Below are 20,667 nucleotides of genomic sequence, written 5' to 3'. Positions count from 1 at the left end.
ACTGAGAATAGTCCACCAACCACAACTATCCAGCCAACAGCACCCCGTGGGCAGCATCCTGTGATCACTGATGAAGGTCTAGAAGATGACCAACTCAATCAGCAGCAATAGATGAGCGACCGTCTCTGACTTTACATCTACAAGGTGGACCAACTACGTAGGAGTTTCTAATGGAGTGGACAGTGAGTGGACACGGTATTTAAAAACTCTTAACAGCGCTGCTGTGTCTGATCCACTCATACCAGCACAACACACACACACCACAACCATGTCATTGTCACTGCAGTGCTGAGAATGACCGACCACCCAAATAATACCTGCTCTGTGGTGGTCCTGACCATTGAAGAACAGGGTGAAAGCAGGCTAATGTTTAAAACTATTTCGAAGGGTTGTAAACAAGCCTGTCTGGCTCTGTGATTTTCAGGCTTTATGAGTCTTAGACTTTGGACACCACCTGTTTATTTTCTAACTTTAACATGTTGTAACGTGGGAATTAGACAGACTGAATAAAGTCAAGGTGTAATTTCCCAGTTAAAAGCTTTGTTGAGGTAAACAGAAAGAAACTATACTCATTTTAGGTTGAGGGAATGCTGATAGCAAGCCAGGAACTGTGTAACACATACACACAGCCTTACCAAAACCACAAACATTCTTGCAGACAACAGATTTCCTAAAACTTTAATCCAACAAACACTTGCAAACATTATTAGCATATAAGACAGGTGGCAACCCAGCTGCCCTTCAGTCAACCACAAAGTCCCCAAACCAGCTTGAAGTGCACCAATTCCTCTGTTCCAACAAAGCAGAACAGCAACAAAAGATTCCCCATACACTGCTTTCACCATGCTACAAGGTCGGCAGCGACTTTTTCTTTCTCTACCCGCCGGGGTAGCTCAGCAGTGAAGTTACTGAAATAGAAATCTAAAGTTTGCTGGTTAAAGCCCCACCACCAGCAAGTTGCCACTGTTGGGCCCCTGAGGCAAGGACATACCCTCAATTGCTCAAAATGTATTCAGTCTCAATTATAAGTAGCTTTGAAAAAGTTTTAAAGAATTTTCTAAATGCCATAAACACAGCTCTTGATGGAAATGTGTTGCCCATGAACTTTCTCAGAAGTACCAACCCAGGCATTCAGTGAGCCACATCTATGTGATGTTCTCCAGTGGGAGGTTCTCCAGTACTAGTAATGAAGCTCTTTTTCGTGCAGTGGCCAACTACACTGTCTTGAGACTTGTCTGAGGTGGCCACGAGTTTTACATGAGGCGGAGTCTTGTTTGAGGTGGTCACCATCACAAATTGCCTCAGGTATGCTGTCCGGGTGCAATTTCTGTCATAGCACCATATCCTCAGCAGGTTCAATGGCTCAACAAGACAGCAGTTCTGCTTCTAAAAGCCCTTGCAAATGACTTTTTTCATCACTTTACATAGCATTGCAGGGCACCACAGTCAGTAACACAAAAGGTAGCCATAAATTAAAGTGGTCAAAACATAAGGGAAAAAATAAAAATGTCAATATGCAAGTCTTTCTTGCCTATTTTACAGACTTGTGGTGTATTATTATAATGTGAATTTACAAAATGTACAAAAGTTAACGTGAAACTTGCAAACTGAAAATACTGTTTTACTTTTAGACATTCCAAAGATAATACATTATAGAACAAAGCGTGCAATCCAAAAATAGATGAATAAGGGACAAAACAGCATACAGTATTTATATCCCTAGTTCATTCTCTGCCATTTGAAATGACATGAAATAAACAGCAATGCGCAGAATGTGAAACACTACCAGCAATTCCCTAAACAGGTGGCAGGATGGGACAGAATATAGGTGGGGGAAAAACAAGCAGACAGGGAACTGATTCATATGTAGCTGTCTGTGTAATTGCCTGATCATTTCCCCGCATTCTGCTTCATAACTTATAATTACTTGTAGTTTTAAATTAACGTTTATAAATATATTACAACATCTATCCTTCTGACATGTTGAAGTTAAGCCAGGTTTTTAAAGGTATTTGGGCACTGATCGGACACGGTTGGGGTCCTTTCAGTAGAATGGAGGATACCGCATGTTCAGTATAAACAGTCCTTCACAAGAATTCGACTTATTTGTAATAATATTTAAGTGACATTTATAATAAAACAATAACATGGAGACGGTCAGCAACACTGCTTCTGATGAAATGACTTCTGTGAATAATGAAAGCAACACGGACACTTTTACAGCGGTGAAATCGAAGAAAAGTGCGAAGCGTAAGCGGGATATGGGTGAAGTGGAGATGGAATCTGAAGACACGGTGGCACCGAAAAGACCACAGTTCCCCCCAATATCAGGAGATAAACTCAAGGTAATTTACTGTAGATTTGATCCGACAAGTAAAGTTTACATGTATACGTTGAATCTTGTGTAACATACCCCATTATACTGTATATACACATTTTATATATTTAAAGCCTCGCTTGTCTCATGCGCATGCGCGATGTACTGCTGATACTAACTGCGGATTTACTTCAAATTAAAGTTAATTGCATTTATTGATATTTTACTATACATCCAAATTACGGTGTTATAGTCAACAGTTCACTGTACTTACTATTAGTTACTATTGCTGAGGTAAATTATATAAAAAAAGATGCTGGGATATGCGAATAGGAAAGTACCAGAGGTACGCATGTTCTTTACTTGAAGTAAAATTACTACTATTCCGATAAAAATACTCAGGTAAAAGTTGAAGTATGGCTTATATGTTTTATGTAGAAGTATTAAAGTACACTTAAATTAAAGTACTTAAAATAAAAAAAGAAGTAAAAGTATTTATTTAAAAGCCTTTCTAATTCAGTGTTTAAAGAGGATGTTTTGTACTGAGGGCAAGCAGTAAACATCCATTACACTGGTGAGGTTACATAATGGTTTGTAAATGCGTGAATCATCATACAGATGACATTATTATCTTTAGCTAATCACAAAAACAATAAAACGATTTCAGACATGAGGAATCAAAATATATAAAATACTTTTTATAAAAGCTGCTAAATCGTTTATAACTATGCATGCCAACAAAGGAATTTCTTTTGGTGCAGGTGTCAACATATACACATCTAAGTTAAACAATAAAAAAAGGAACACTATATATAAACATAGAATAAACAATACACAAGTGGCATAACAGTACAGCATCAGACAAGGGTGCAATGAAGATGTTCAGTACAGTACACTGATAAACTTCATGCAATATATCATAATAAATAACCCAAACTATAGTTATTATTGATTCATTAAAATACTCTCACTGCATTTAAACTGCATCTTTACCAATTTTATGAAGCAGTTTTTCTTTTAAACACTCAACTACACGATCCTATTATGGTCACCAAGAGTTTTGCCATTTGGCTTGGGAAAATGTATTCTAAACCAAAAGACAATGTCCAGTAAGAATTTTAAAAAAGAGTTAAGTTTTTACCAAGTTTAAAGCACCTAGACATTCCATAGCCTGACCTAACAATAATAAAATATTAATACTCATAACAGAAAAATTCTTAATTGAAAAATACTTCTGCAAAACCTTCAAAAATGTTACATTACACGACATGGATAAAAGTATTGGGACATCCTATTACTTGAATTTGTGTTTCAGCCACAACAAACAAATTAGATCTTTCCAACTTTGCAGTAACAGTTTAGGAAAGACCATTACCTGTTCCAGCATGACTGTGCCCCTGTGCACAAAGCAAGGTCTATACAGACATGAAGAAAAGCTTGGTTTAAGAAAAACTCCAGTGACCTATTACACAAACAGATGTAAGCTGTTTTGCGTCAGTATGGAGTCTTAATGAAGTACATGTGAAACTTGTACTTTTTTGAGGCAAAAATACTTTAATGTCCCAGTATAAGGGGAACTTTTATCTTAAAATTACTACACTAGTGTTGTCAGGAAAATAAACTTTTAAGATATCTTCTTGCACCTTCCTTACAGAATTTATTTATCTTAAGAATAAATGATCTGCCTTGAACAGACTTTGAGTTAATAATTATTGTTATATCTTGGGGTATTATGCAGCATCTAACTACAAAAACCCAATCAGTGAAGCTCTAGTGTGGATGCTGCTTTTAAAGTGTTGTCAACAGGAGCAAGTGCATTACATCCTGTTCTTTGAGCTTGTGTGACCAACTAGTTTATGACTAAGCAGTTGTTGCTCCTAGATGTTTCCACTTAACAATAGTCATTTGAAGTGGCTGAGCCATCTTCAGCAGGGCAGAAGTTTAATGAACTGACTTGTCTTTGTTTATGAAGTGTAAGTTTTATGTTTTTGGTGATGATTTGTGTTTTAGGGAGGCGTTGACGAGATGAGGAAAGTTCCTGTTCCGTCCCACCGCTACACACCTCTGAAAGAAAACTGGCTTAAAATCTTCACCCCCATCGTGGAAAACTTGCAACTTCAAGTTCGATTTAACCTCAAAACAAGAAATGTGGAGATTAAAGTAAGGCCATGATGCTTTTTACCTGATGTGTTGCTTTTGGAGTAAATATGTGCATGTCTTTTTAACACTTAGGTTTTTTCAGACATGTAAAGAAACACAAGATATTGGTGCCCTTACAAAAGCAGCAGATTTCGTGAAGGCCTTTATTTTAGGATTTCAAGTTGAGGTGGGTATTTCATATATATATTTTTGTTTATAAAATGTTAGACTGCAGTCTGGTTCACTATGAGTGTTTATGAAATTATCCACAGGATGCACTTGCACTAATAAGATTAGATGAACTGTTCCTGGAAACCTTTGATGTCACAGATGGTAAGTTAATTTACTTGACTTTTAACATTTATTGGGTGCATTACAAAATAAATAATTAAGTAGAATTAATCAGGGGTTAGGGATCATACTTAGCTACACTTGTGCCTAGTACATGCTGTGGTGGTAAGGAATCTTCCAGTCACTGACCAGTTTTAGAGGCAGTGCCTTGCCATAAAAGAATATCTAGTGTAATGCAGCACATTTTGTGTGTACTGGCTTAAAGCAACTATCACCCTATTTGTACAGTGTTTATAGATGTTTTGTTTGTAAATGTGGATTGTTAATTAATTTTTTTGGATGACAGTTAAGCCTCTTAAAGGAGATCACTTGTCTAGAGCTGTTGGGAGAATAGCAGGAAAAGGAGGAAAAACCAAATTTACAATTGAAAATGTCACAAAAACCCGGATTGTCCTTGCAGACACGTGAGTCTTAACATGTTTTTCAATTTTGCTGTACATTTTATTTTGTATTAAACGACCAATGGCAAAAATGACCACTGGTAAAATAAATACTAAGTGTACATAATTTGTATTCTGTTTTGCAGGAAGGTTCACATTTTAGGGTCTTTCCAAAATATAAAAATGGCACGGACTGCTATATGCAACTTAATCTTGGGTAAGTATGGAAGAGTGTCCTTTTTAAATGTGTCTGTTGGTGGCGGAATGAGTCATAAGAACTGACATTGATGTTTCTCTTTTACCTCATCAGGGAGTCCACCATCAAAGGTGTATGGGAAAATTCGGGCAGTCGCCAGCCGTGCAGCTGAAAGATTCTAACTCTGAGCTTTTACTGGCCGTAACACTCTGATCTTCAACCTGCTGTGCATTTTAAGGACCGAGCTGGAAATGTGTCTAACAGGAGAACTGGCCTGAGATAACCAATAAACCTTTTTACACTGCTGACCTGAACTATTTGATCAACAAAGGACTTTAACGATGAATTGACTGAGAGAAAAGTCAATGTGAATATCAATGATCACTCAAACTGCATGTCACATAAATGAAACAATATGGATTCATCAGAAATGTGATTCTGAATATTTATTTGTATACAATATGAACTCCATGGATTCCCATAGTAGGCAACTGTATGCAGCATGCAGAGTAGATATCTCTATTCTCATTGTCAGCTTAAGTAAAACACCTTTTCCGAAATAAACCGGGAGAGAAATTTCAAAGATTTCAAATAAACATACTTTGAGGTATCCTTGACTAGATATGCAATAAGTCAGTTTACTATCACAAATTGTGCTGTTTTTTTACACTTAGGCATCATGCATATTCATAGACATTTCTCATTAACATCAAGCGTAAACAGTGCTGTTGAAAATCAACCCAAAACAAAACATGCAGAGAGGAACATTGTGCATGCAGACATTGCAGATGCACCATGATATTTAGTGTTGCACTTTAAGAAGGAAAGTGGATATGCACAGAATGAGTTCAACAGCCAAACCTTTCCTGCTAAAATAGTTTTTCTTTACTCTTATTATGCCAAAATTAAAATAGGAAGATTAAGGTTGTGTTATCAGGTGAGCCAAACTTAACACAAGTTGATGTATATGATGTCAAATATAGTAACGAGTACAAGCATTAGTTTACTGTTACAAGAAGATTATAAAATATGTCTGAGATGGTATTCTGAAAGCACTAAATGGTATTTCAAAGCAGTATGCTTAATATAGTGCAATATGGTTCAGATGTGTTCAAGTTTGGATTCTTAAAGTATAGTATGACCTGCAGTTAAAATTCGCACTGTTGTTAATTGAATAGATTTCTTCAATATTTTACATGGGCCCTGAATGATCTTTCTTATGGAATTGGCTGACACTTAGGTAAACCATGAATACAGTTGCTTTCTTGGCATCTGTTTGTACTTTACTGTCAAGTTAAAAACACAGGAAAAAAAGTTACTTTTCAGTAAGATAAACATTTATAAATAAGCATTCTATTACAATACAAAAAATAGTAAACACAAATGCATGAATGACAACTATCACAAAAATGAAAACAAAAAGAAAACAAGTATTTACTTACATTAAAAACTGCACCAAAATGATACAAAATCAAATACGTTTTCTCCAAATATGAATAATAGGCGATATTTGTCATTTTTGTAAATTCTATGTTTTGCTTGGCACATCATTCCCCACATTCTGAAATATTTTTCCCCTTTATATTACTTTTCAACAAGATAAATATACACCTGCTTAAAAATTACACAGAATATTTCAAAAGTAATAATTACAAAAAAAAACAATGAATAAATAATCAGCCCACCCATCTTCCCATGTCCTGACAGAGATGCTCTTTAGTCAGTAAAGTGCTACACCAGGTCATTAAGTTCACAAACACTTAACGTGTTGGCTTCACCAGGCTCGTGGTAACAATAAGGTAGCTTCACAGAGTAAATACTTCTGTTGGAATAGAGCAGTTGCTGGATGTCTTGGGCAGATCATCAGAGAGATGGAAAGGAAAGCGTGTGTTGCAGGTGGCAGGAAGGCTGCTTGGACTCTTCACACATCCACCACCATCTTTTTGTGAATGTCGAGACCTCCGACAACCTTAAAGGAAATTGTGTAAAAACAAATGTTTTGTAGAAGGCCACTTGTTAAAACTTGTTTAACAGCTTATTTGTTTGTGTAAAAAACGTGCTTAGGCATTCTACTTAAATTAGATTTTTCCTTTGTTGAGACAGATAAATAGATAGATAGATGACTGTCATTGTGCAGAGTACAACATAAATAAGTGGCAATCCTGACGGTGTTTACATACAAGACAGCATAGACAAATAAAACAATCTAATGAGCGTAAGAAATGTAAAAATATCCATATAAAATATTAAATACATAAAATACAGAATGTGCCCAGCAGTAGTAAATATAAAAGTATAAACCTGAGGTATCGTATTACATGTTCCTGAAATATTGAGAGGCTGTCATATAAAGAATTAGAAAGTATGTATATTTGTATATATTAGCATACATACATATGCCTACATATAGCAGCTAAAATATATAAGGTGCTGTTGGTGTACACCATGTAAACAAAAGTTCAAGTAGTCAGTCATCAGTGCAGTGTTCTAATACTGCAGGCAGGTGAAAAAATGCAGCCAGCGATGTGTCAGGCTAGTGGCATGATTGGAAATGATTAGATTGGTAACGAATTTCGGGGTTGGGTAAGTTGTTAAATGCCCCACAACTGGCAATGATGCCTATGCCTAACAGAATAACTTTTTAGATACGTTTGGTGTAAGAGCACAAAATCTGGACCCCTGAGCAATGAGGGGGGAAAAAAAGATATATACTTTGATAATTTGAACAACTGTATTTTCTGCATCTGGACTGATTTTTGGTAGAAGAAAGCAAAAGTACTTCTTTAAACCCTCAATATAATATACGCTGTGAACTGTTAAATACAGTTGGGCATTAGTACTGGTATGAGAAATCTGGTGGAACTCGCCAACCAGTCCAGGTGCACACACTCTTTTCTGGTAATATGTACATATTCAGCATAGCAATGCATCTTTATTTACTGCTACAAATATCTAAGCGTTCTTAATGAACACCAGCACCTTTTTTGCCTCCTTAAAACATTAAACATCTGAATCTCTCAAAACAAGCCATTTTTCTTAAGGAATGCTCCTTCCACAAACTATTCCCACCAAACATTTCACCACAAACCATTAAGGTCTTGTATGGCCACAATTCTGAGATGCTTAATAAATAAAGCTGTTCTGAAGGCAGAGGTTAGCCCTACCACTTGTACTTAATATTCAAATATTGCTACCCATTACCACAGATTATTTGGGTGTGAATACTTACAGCACAGAACTCTTCAAAAGATATTCTCCCATCACCATCCTTGTCTGCATTAATGATGGTTTTATCTACAATCTGTTGCAGTTGTGTATCCTTTAGGTTGTTTCCGACCATCATCTTTAACACTTGGAACAGTTCACCATTGGAGATATAGCCATCCTTGTCCATATCGTAGATCCTGAAAGCGACTGGAAATGTATACAAAATATGTTCATTCAATTTTATATAGTAATGGATCACCAAAATGTGGTAATGCTAGTAATGGAATTGTGACTTACATCTGAGCTTCTGTTCCTTGTCTCCCTTGACACTGAACTGTGAAACACCCTCTATAAACTCTAAGGAAAATAACACAAGGTTTGTTTGCAAAAGCATCACCCTGCCTTACTGGATTAAAAATGTTTATTTGTTGCATTTATGTAAAGCTTTTTCAGTAAAAATGTATTGCAGTATTTTTTCACAAACTAAATACATTTCTTAAGCTTGAAAGCTGCTATGAATACACTGAAAAAGTGAAAGTACAAAAGGGCTGCTTTTTAGTAGGTGTAGTTCATATCGGCTGTGGTTTATTCACCACACACTGCCCAAATTGATATTTGCTGGCTGCCGAGAGGCATTCCTGGGTAAAGTCTAATGCTGTCTAAGTGGCTTTATGAGTATCATCCAATGCATGTTCTCTGTTTCCAATTACGTAATTGTTCGGTGCAGATAATGTCACATATTTTATTTCTAAATCTTCAATTAATGCTTCTCTATATAACATTTAGTAGTTGTAAGTGACACTGTCAACACCAAACTTTCCTTTTATTATCAGACATTTAACATTCCTGAATGTATCAATGGATTTCTTGCTACTGGTTAAAGTAACAGTTTTCCTGAGGCTGTAAGTCTCTAATAACTCCACTCTCAAGTTGCAGTTTAAATATTTATTTTCAAGCCTGTATGATGAAATATAGCAAATATTGCCATTCTGCTTCGAGTAGCATCGTACTAATTAGTATTTCAGCACAGTAATGACAAATACATTACTAATTTGATACATTATTAATGATACAGTCTTGGAAGAGGCCTGCATATGTGCAGTAGTTAAAATTTAATACAAAAGGATACATGTACTAAAAACTGGGTTAACTACAGATAAACTGAATATAATTAATAAGCTTACATTATCGATGTAAATAGTTAGATAACTATTACTATTATTAGATTAAAAGAGCACATAAATATAAACTGAAAATGACTTTTAGTTTTTTTGTCATTTTACTTCACTTCACTTCACAATTACATTCCATTATATAAATGAGCTAAAAGGTTTTAATTCATGGTATTTTTTCCAATATGGTTCCCTATAATAATTCTAAATTAATTCTAATGTTGAATACAAACATGACATTGTAAGCTGCAGTGTATCCAAAAAAGTAATTCATAAATGCAGTCTAACAGTTTGGTTGTAAGCATTTTCATTAGCATGGTTTGTTTATGGTGTAGGTTTAGGAAAACAAGTATTTTGTGAACACAGATGTGCACACTCAAGAGGATGAAATGATTGCTCTTTCTCACCTTTAAAATCCACTTCCCCGTTGCCATCTGTGTCAAATATATCAATGACCCTTTGCACCAATGGATTCTGCTGCAATTCCGGCAGGGACATGAACTCTTCCACGCTCAGGGATCCAGAGTTATCTAGGTCAAGTTTCTTAAATCGTTTTCCTAGCCTCTTAATCTCATCAGCATCGACTAAAGGAAAGAAAAGGGTGGAGAGAAAAAAAGAGAAAAAATGTGCAGCATATTAATAACAGTGTCTTATAAATAATCGTCCACGTGTGCTTAGTTGTTCTGTAGAAGCTGCTGGATATAAACATTCTCATGAAGGTACAGAGAGACGTACTTATAATCTTTCAAACCTTCTGATGCCAAATAGAATAGTTACCATCATTCACCTCTTCCAGGGTTTTTCCAACTTTTTTCAAGCAACCCATAATTTGTCCATAATTTTGTATGCGACCCAGGCAACACAAGCTAAGCATCTTCCTCTCTCTACAAGATGTAACATAAAGCCTCCACAAGGGGGCGTTCACGTACAAGTTTATTTAATTATTATTATTTTTCTCTGCGACCCATTTTTTTTTGGCTAAAAACCCTGCACTAGTCTGTTCCTTTCCCTGAAATTGCATTGTTGTTTCAGTGATCCCCTGTGCTCTCACAATACTAATAAGAAGATCTACTGCCCAATACAAGAAGTAGAAATATGGGATGTTTTTCTACCTCTAGCAGAGGGCACGCTTTTTTTATCTAACCTTTCACAGTCCAACACAAATTAAATAGACAGGTATGATTGATTTATTGGCTTAGATTTGAGTGTGTTAAAATGTTGATTGTCAAATTCTGAGTAGATAAAATAAAATTGGAACTGATCACTTGTAAAATAATTTTTTAAAAGCATTTTCTACCTTTTCCTCCCGATTTTTAGCGTGTCCAATTTTTTACCCAATTGCGTCATGCTTACTCTCTACTTGTGCTGACGCCCGCCCCGATTAAGGACAGCAAACTGACACACGCCCCCTCCGACACGTGTGCCGTAGCCGACTGCATCTTTTCACCTGCACAAGGTGAGTTCATATGTGGATCAGCCTTGTGCACAGAGAGCCACACCCTGATCGCATTATTCCTCTACTCTGTGCAGATGCCATTAATCAGCCAGCGGAGGTCGTAATTGCATCAGTTATGAGGTCCCTGTCTGGCATGTCCCTCCCTGGCCAAACGTTGTTTATATAGCCGCCGAGCCCAGCCGGATGGCAGAGCTGAGATTCGTTGAAGATCTAGAGGGCCCTGACGGTTTTCCTCTAATGTCACCACTTGAAGTCAATCACCAATAAGGAATTAAGAAGCCATAGTGCAAAATGTAATGTCTCCACACTGTGGAGCACTATATCCTTCAGAGAATGATCCTTCTCTTTATTTAAACTGCTATAAACTATAATAGTTTTTTCCCCCATTTTATACACTGAAAACCTGAAGCTCAGGTATCAACATGACTCCAAACCGCTTAACTGTAAGCACAATTTCATTTGTTCTCAAATATCATTCTAAATCGCAGTTTTACAAATCTTTGAACACAAACGGCATCATTCAGAACACTTTAGTTACCTAGAAGCACGGTTCAGCGGAACACTCTGTATTGACCTAACAAAAATATTTCTGTTGTTACCTTTTTGTATACGTGAACTAAATTTTTTTTCAATGTTTCTCTCATTGTACTTACATAATAAGTGAAATGTACTGCTTTTGCTACATAAATACTGAGCCACTGTTTTTGGAAATGTGTTTGAACATGTGGGAAACACTGTAACTAAAACAATCCTGTCTGAACAGCTGAATACTGATGCCATTACAGTAATGAGTGCTGGTTTAGGAAACCGCTTAGGAAAGCTATATTTTTATCTATGCAGTAATCAGAAAAGCCCTGGTAGCCCTGACCCTTGTGTTCAGGGGAGCCCTTAGCAACAAGGAACTCCAGCACTTAGGTTATTTTGAGCCACCACATAAAGCCCAGCATAGTTTCAGAAACTGCAATGCGCCCGTCTTGGGCATGTATGGTCAGTCCAAAATTATACTTCATGCGGATGAATACAAAAGGTCATAAACAATATATTTTGTGGTTAATTAGGTTAATTTCTTCAATTATTGTTGTCTAATCTGACCATAGCACCCACCTCACATTTAACGTCCAAGAGGACCTAAAAAGCTTTGGATAGATGGGAAAAACCCTTTGCCACATCTTTGAAGCTGTTTGTTGGCATCAAACTACAGATTTGAAAACTTCCATTTGCATTAATGCAGTGTTGCCCCCACTGTGTGCAGCTATAACAGCTTCCACTCTTCCATTAAGGCTTTTCACAATAGTTCAAAATGTGCTTTGGGAGTTTACACCTATTTAGTTAAATAAGCGTGTGAACTCAGGCTGAGAAGGCCTGGCTTTCTATCAACTTTCAGATTAATTCCAAAGGTGTTTAATAAGGTTACAGTCAGGGTTCTGTCCAGGCCACTAGAGTTTCACCACACTTAACTCCACAAATCATGTCTTATGGGCCTCACTTTGTGCACAGATGCACAGTCATGCTGGAACAGAAAGGGCCTAACCCAAACTGTTGCTGCAAAAATAGACAAATAAAATGTATTTGATACAATTGACTTGATTTAGCTGCAATAGTTGTGGCACCTGAACAAACTAATAGTTCTCACATAAGAAATAGAAATAAAAAGTGACTAGACTAGACTGCGGTAAATGCAACAGACTTCTATGACTAGCCTTATAAAAGATAGCCTGTACTTGCCACGCTGCTGTCAGTGTGCTGACCGTTAAATGTGAGAACTGTAAGGCTCATGTTTAACAAGTGTTAACTGCACTGACATGGCACTAGTGGTGATACAATCTGTTACTGGTTACTGTAGCTGGATGTGCAAAAAAGGAGCAGAAATGTACATAATTCTTAATAACTTCTTCTATAATGTCATTAAATTATTTACATTATTTAGGATGGTGGCACTAATATAAACTAAACTATAATGTTTTAGTATTTAAAGTCTTGTTGGCAGAGAGTAAACATTAACTTACATTTGGCTACAGTGCACTTTCAAGACATACAAAGAAAGCTTGCCAGGGATTAAGCCAATCTTGTGCTGGCAGCCCTTCATACAGACAGGTCTGTGTGTAGCACTGACTTGCTGTCTGGTCTGTTGATGGGTTGGACAGCTGGGCCGAGTAAGTATGTTTGTGCCGTGTGTGTACAAGGCAACTGAAAATATCTTATGCCACCAAAGACAGAAAACCTGCTGCAGGTCAAGGTTACATACCTGCATATCTGTTGTTCTTCCTTGGACAATTATCAAACTGAAGAGACCATTGTCACTTTGTAGAAGAGTGCGCTTTAGCTCCAAGTTAAACAGAGGAACTATTATGCATTTAAGCAACTAAATGCATAAACAAAGGGAAATATTTTGTGCATTAGCACAACCCACATGTCTTGCTGTAAACAAATTGCATAAAGTAAACCTTAAATATGTAGATGTCTATAGTGTTATTTCTTAACAAAAATCTTGCCTTAAACCGTAATGTATAGAAAGGACCCACGTATATGTTATCTATTTTTTAGAATGCAGTACAGCGCTGTGTACAGAGAGCCACACCCTCTACCGCACTCCTTTCCCATCGAATAACTTTGAAAAAGCACATGCAACACTGTGGTTTAAGTACACTAAATGAAAAATTAGGAGAATTAGTTTAATGCACTTAAAGTACTTTATTTAATAGGATATTGTATGAAAAGGAACATAATTATACTGTCATATCAACAAGGAGTGAAATATTCTCACAATAACATGATCATATTATGCTGTGTGATTATGACTGCTGTTATTGAAAGTAAGGTTGGTGCAGCTCTCTGTACACTGTCTGTACATAGGGGCATGACCTCCCATCCTCCTGTCTGTGTGTTGTCTAGTTCCCAAAGTTACTTCCCCAAGTGTGTGTGTGTGTGTGTGTTCATCTTTGGTTGATTTTAAATTTACTGCCTTGCTCTTTTGACCTTACAGCGTACTGGCTGTAAATGTATACTAGCAATTCATTAACCTGTTGGCATGGTCCCTGCTGGACTTTTACTAGCAAATAGTTAAGTTACTTACATTTGTAATTTGAGTAACAGTGGAATTTTTGCTTGTTACTAATGTAATGAAATCTACTATATTAAAAAGTTGTACATACTTTTATAAAATGTGATAAAGTTTATTAAAGTACTATGTTATATTAGAAATATTAAAATAAATCATAGTGAAATGACATTATTAAAACAAGTACTATTTACTTTATCAGGTTACCAAGATATTTAAAAATTTAATCAATATAATTATATTTGTTTTAGTTACAAACAATTTATGTGGAACCAATGTCCACAATATTTATTATATGTTTTTGTGTAGCCAATTCATTTTGTGATGTGCTGACCACAGTTTTCCTTGTTTACAATGTGAATTTTTAATCCTAAACAAAAAGTGCTCATGATACAGTGTATGGCCAAAAGTTCAGGGGTATCAGCCTTTTGCAAAAAAAAAAAAGTTTATTAAATCAATGTTATATATAAATACATGTTTTTCAATTTGTTCAACAAGTTCATTGTCAGGTGTTCACATAGATAATACATAAACTTATTAGCCAAACCATTAGGAACATGCCCCAAAAATGTGCAATCTCAGAAACAATAAGGTGTAACAGGCAACATTAATGAGTAGCTACCAACAGTAGTTGAGTTAGGATTAGTCACCATCAGCTAAGTGCCCATTCTGTCCTCTGTTAAAAGCACCTACAATTGGCCTGCATGCATCAGAAGTGGACAATGGAGCAACAGAAGCTGTTCAAGATCATGCAAATTTGTATAGTTTACCCGCAGAGGAGATGGCACTAGGACGTACTGTTATATGATCTAACTTGCAATATACAAAACTTAAAGGACCTTCTTGTCGATCCTTCTTGTTTAATATTTTGATAGCTGGCTATACACTTTCTAGATAGCACTCAGCTGTCAACAAAGCTTAAGTGGTTATCAGTTAAAAGAATTTGATTTGAATTTGGTGGTAAAAAAGCATCCTTGCTTCTCATACGTATACACACTGTGCCTGTTTCAATCCTCAATGTAGATGTTTCAGTATTTCATTTCAGGAATGTAAGGCAGAATGTGTGCTAAAAGCTGTGTCAGGTCCTCTGGGTAACATAAAGCCTCTCAACTCATTAAAATGGCACTGGAGGCCTATAAACACTCCATCTCTGACTTAGATTGTAGCAACTTACTAGCAAGCAGTCACTCATATACACTTATAAGACACAATGAGGCAAGAAACAAATTGAAATGATCCATCAGGGCTAATAATATCACTCTGAGTGTCCTTCATATTAGAAGTACACATTTTTAGACAGTATAGTTAAAAAAAAACACAAGAAGAGTTCTGTTTAGCATTGCACAAGAACAGTAGTATTATCTTTGACTTTCACTTATATCCACAAGGATATGGACAAAATTACATTTATTTCTTTGGTAATGGTTTGTTTGTTTATTTGGATTTTAATGTCATGTTTTACACCCTTCAGTTACATCCACGACAGAAACGGTAGTTACTTGTTACACAAGATTTATCATTTCACAAGGTTATGTCAAACAGTCATGGAAAATTTAGTATCTCCAATTCACCTCATTTGCATATCTTTGGACTGTGGGAGAAAAACAGAGCACCTGGAGTAAATCCACACAGACACGGGGAGAACATGCAAACTCCACACAGAAAGGACCTGTACCGCCCCACCAGGAGAGCGAACCCAGGACCTTGCCACCGTGCCGCCCTCTTTGGTAATGGCAACATTTTACATTTTACACTATTTCCCTAAAATAGTAATGTATCTAATGTAAATTTATTAACATCCTAATCCTGGCATCATATTAGCATAGGTTTTTATAAATAATAAATCCTGTTTTGTCTATTTGTCAATATTTTTCTCCCACTCAATACACTGACAAATGCCACAACAATCCATGCTGTAAAGAACCAAAAAACCCAGTTAATCCAAAATATATATGGTAGTGCAGAACCTGGTATGTGACGATTTTACTCAAAGAGAATTCTTTATCAGGAATCGTCTGCTATTGTGGCATAATTAGCAATATAACTGTGACATTTTAGCTTAGGATCATTTCAGAATTAGTTCTGCTTTTGCCAGAATTAAAACCTGTTAACCTTTAAAAAATTAATAAGGGAATTAAAATAAATAACAATTTAGGTACACAATGTACTGTAAATGAGTTTTTTTTGACAACCATTTGGCAACCATTAAACATAAATGGTAAAGATAAATATAGAAGACAGATTCACCATTTAATTCAGCCTCACAACTGACTGTGAACACTGATATATCTATGTATAATAAGAACTATAGTAATTAAAGATATTATTAAATATAATTGTGAAGTGGCAGATAGTTGGACTGTGCTTTACTGAGCTAAAATGTGAAAAATGTAAAAACAATCACATATTGTGCCAAGTTGTGTCTTGTTTTTAATTCTTCAAAAGTTATTTGTTCATTTTGATTTAATATTTGTTTTATTTGTATTGACTGGGGACTGCTTAGGCACATGCAGGGACAGATGTTCATCCTCATGCAGTTCTTTTTCTCAAACTGTAAATTTCTGTCTTTATTATTTAGAAAGATTTAGGAAACAACATATGTGTACATTTAAATGTGTATGCATAAGAACGGTACTCAGAGTCAGTGTATTAAACTAAGCTAAAAAAGATCAATAATGCAACTGCATTAGACAAACCAAAATTGATGTAAACAGTACTCCATTTAATTCAACTAGAATGCAACATTATACTGTACACAATTCTGTTGCAATACTGTTGGTTCTGAGATTTTTTTAAGGAATTATTTAAAGTTAAGCAATTCTACCCAGTGACTAACAGTATGATAGAACGGCTGAAAAGGCTAATACTTACAGTGAGAGCACATCTCCAGGGGATAACTTGCTTCATTTCCCTAAAGAAAAATAAAACATTATTATAAAACAAACATGTTTTAACATTTTACTTTTCTTTAGTTAGAATGTAGGCTTGGCAATCTATAGCAAAATAGAGTATTTAACCCTCTTTCTGACTGCTCTGGAAAAAAATTAAGATACCACTGCAAAATGATCAGTTTCTCTGGTTTTCCTATTTATAGGTATGTGTTTGAATAAAAGAAAAGAAAATAAGTTCAAATTAGGGTTGTCAATGATTAACTTCGTTAATTGATAGCTAAGAAACACAATTGTTTGATTAATCCTGTTGGTTAAAATGTAATTTAATTTCAGACAGCGTGGCTACAGATCTTTGTAGGAGTAAGAACACCAATTTAAAACACAGTTACCCAGTGTGCAGGCACCAGCTCAGTTTACAAGCTGCATTTAGAGATTTTATTTCAAACAGAAAATGTTTGCATTTATATTACCTATATAATGAACGGAAATGAGTTAGCAGTCATACTGGTCATTGGAAAGTCTTTTTTATCCTCTCTCGGTCTGTAGCTTTGTTGTACCAAATGTCTGCTGCTTGACCTTTTATGAACCACCGTTATTGAAATTTTGAAGATGAAAGCAGCCCCACATTCACTGTATCCCTTTAATGCTACTGTGAAATGCTGTGGTAAAGTTATGCTAGATGTGACCCACATTTCCCATAGGCAAGTACTTTTTCACAGGACTGTATTCCAGTGACATCAACACACATGGTATTTTAGAATATTACTAAGAGCTTTCATAATGAGCAGTAAATAATTTGATTATTACATTTATTAGTTCTAGTCTAATTACAATGAACTGACATATGTACCACTACATAACTCTTACCTAATACATAACCACTTGAGCCATTTGTAATATGATCACTCTTACACAGCTGCCTCTGCACATTTGGTAACCATGATAACACTCTGTGTATAAATCTACGATGTTTAAAAAGCAGAAAAGACAAACTATGAGTCACATTAGGTGTGTTTGCTCGTGTATATCTCATTATTGGTTTAGATCAGCACAAAGACTTAATTAGGCGACACTGCTTTGTTGTTGTCAGAACAAGACTTAAATTAAAATTGTGATTGCATTTCAAATAAAAAAACAGTCAAATCCTATTTACATCTATTTTGCAGGGTTTGGTTTAAGCCTTGTCTTATTATATCCAAATATTTTCCTTAATGCCAAATACAACAGCTTTTTCATCTCAGAATTTATGATGGTAAAGATACTTCTGACAGTAGGGCTGGGCGATATGGATCAAAAATAATATCTCGATATTTTTTCACTGAACGGCGATATACGATATATATCTCGATATTTTTTTATCCCATAAGGTAATAACAAAAAGACACTTCTGAGACAAAGCTACATGTTCCAAATTTTTTACAGGCACTTTTATTAAAATTCAAGCTGGGGAAGCTTCACACAAGAACTATTTTTACTTAAAAAAAAAAAAAAAAAAGAGCTATTCTAAGAAAAAGAAAGTTGTTTCTAAGGTATCTCTTGTCGTGAGAGTTAGTATAAACTAACATGACCACGTACAACATCCAGTACAGAAATCACTCCCCATAATGTTTGTTTTTTACAGATATATGCACATCACATATACAAACACACAAGTCAGAACAACAGGAGACGCACCGTTACGTTATTATTACTTTCTCAACACAGCATGATTTACACTGTATATGAAGTAAATACATGCATGTCAGCGCGTGCATGCGCGTGTATATTTATATTGGTTTTTTTAGAAACGAATAACGACTCGTTTTCTTGTTTTTCAACTTTGGGATTTGAAGTGAAAAACGAATGACCAAAGGTACACGGAGCTGGAACCTTTTGTCTGGACTTGTTTTCGGCATTCGCTACAGAATACATTATTATATAAGCGATATTATCTTATCTTATATCGCGTATGAAAATATATCGACATTTTATAAAATCTCGATATATCGCCCAGCCCAAGTTTGAACCATAGTTATAGATGGAGGGATGTACATGGATATAAATACTCTGATCAAGTGTGTTTGTATGTGAGTGTGTGTGTGTGTGTGTGTTTGACAGTGACTCCTCACACCTGTTATTGCTTGCTACTGCAATTCAACAGCTGTGTCTGTGTCTGTGTGTGTGTGGAGGGGGGGGGGGGGGGTGCTTGTAGGTTATGAGAAACAGACTGGAGACACAAAGCCTTTGTGTCAAAAATATTTTTAAAATAATGAATCTTTCATTATCAGTCCAGTACTGCAGGGGTTCTCAATCACTGGGCGGGTGGATGTAAGCAAATGTGGTCCTTCTAGTGGATTGTAGACCTACACTCAGAATAGACCAGTGCAGCTCACTTGGTTTGTAATGGCACATCATATGATTTATGATGTGTTCAGATCATTGTGTAAGTAGCTTTGGATAAAAGCGTCTGCTAAATGCTGAAAATGTACAGTGGGGCCAAAAAGTATTTAGTCAGCCACTGATTGTGCAAGTTCTCCTACTTAGAAAGATGAGAGAGGTCTGTAATTTTCATCATAGGTACACTTCAACTATGAGAGACAAAATGAGAAAAAAAAATCCAGGAAATCACATTGTAGGATTTTTAAAGAATTTATTTGTAAATTATGGTGGAAAATAAGTATTTGGTCAATAACAAACAAGCAAGATTTCTGGCTCTCACAGACCTGTAACTTATTCTTTAAGAAGCTCTTCTGTCCTCCACTCGTTACCTGTATTAATGGCACCTGTTTGACCTTGTTATCTGTATAAAAGACACCTGTCCACAGCCTCAAACAGTCAGACTCCAAACTCAACCATGGCCAAGACCAAAGAGCTGTCGAAGGACACCAGGAAGAACATTGTAGACCTGCACCAGGCTGGGAAGAGTGAATCTACAATAGGCAAGCAGGTTGGTGTGAATAAATCAACTGTGGGAGCAATTGTAAGAAAATGGAAGACATACAAGACCATTGATAATCTCCCTTGGGGTCAAGATCTCATCCCGTGGGGTCAAAATGATCATGAGAACGGTGAGCAAAAATCCCAGAACTACACGGAGGGACCTGATGAATGACCTGCAGAGAGCTGGGACCAAAGTAACAAAGGCTACCATCAGTAACACACTACGCCGAGAGGGACTCAAATCCTGCAGTGCCAGGCGTGTTCCCCTGCTTAAGCCAGTACATGTCCAGGCCCGTCTGAAGTTTGCCAGAGAGCATATGGATGATCCAGAAGAGGATTGGGAGAATATCATGTGGTCAGATGAAACCAAAATGGAACTTCGTCGTGTTTGGAGGCTGAGTTGCATCCCAAGAACACCATACCTACTGTGAAGCATGGGGGTGGAAACATCATGCTTTGGGGCTGTTTTTCTGCAAAGGGGACAGGACGACTGATCTGTGTTAAGGGAAGAATGAATGGGACCATGTATCGTGAGATTTTAAGCCAAAACCTCCTTCCATCAGTGAGAGCATTGAAGATGG

At 36.3% G+C, this 20,667-nt stretch overlaps 2 protein-coding genes across 2 annotated transcripts in view; one reads left to right on the top strand and one right to left on the bottom strand.

Annotated features, from left to right (window-relative positions):
* The first annotated feature begins 2,057 nt into the window (after positions 1–2,057).
* On the top strand, positions 2,058–5,993 carry pno1 (partner of NOB1 homolog). The gene is made up of 7 exons (XM_062995972.1): positions 2,058–2,345; positions 4,328–4,477; positions 4,560–4,643; positions 4,729–4,789; positions 5,094–5,211; positions 5,334–5,404; positions 5,498–5,993. Exons 1-7 carry the CDS (start codon positions 2,148–2,150, stop codon positions 5,563–5,565), a joined length of 750 nt encoding a protein of 249 aa, XP_062852042.1. The 5' UTR covers positions 2,058–2,147; the 3' UTR covers positions 5,566–5,993.
* ppp3r1a (protein phosphatase 3, regulatory subunit B, alpha a) overlaps positions 5,800–20,667 on the bottom strand; it is a 34,435-nt gene continuing 19,567 nt past the window's right edge. Inside the window, exons 3-7 of the mRNA XM_062996354.1 lie at positions 17,148–17,187; positions 10,170–10,346; positions 8,888–8,947; positions 8,613–8,797; positions 5,800–7,352 (exon numbers count right to left, since the gene is read on the bottom strand). Of these exons, the coding sequence (XP_062852424.1) occupies positions 7,305–7,352; positions 8,613–8,797; positions 8,888–8,947; positions 10,170–10,346; positions 17,148–17,187 (510 nt within the window). The 3' untranslated portion in view covers positions 5,800–7,304. The remainder of the gene's footprint in view (positions 7,353–8,612; positions 8,798–8,887; positions 8,948–10,169; positions 10,347–17,147; positions 17,188–20,667) is intronic.

This window comes from Trichomycterus rosablanca, chromosome 5, assembly GCF_030014385.1.
Source record: "Trichomycterus rosablanca isolate fTriRos1 chromosome 5, fTriRos1.hap1, whole genome shotgun sequence".
NCBI classification, from domain to species: Eukaryota; Metazoa; Chordata; class Actinopteri; order Siluriformes; family Trichomycteridae; genus Trichomycterus; species Trichomycterus rosablanca.
Note: the sequence above shows the minus strand (reverse complement) of the source record. Positions and strands in the feature narration are given on the sequence as shown.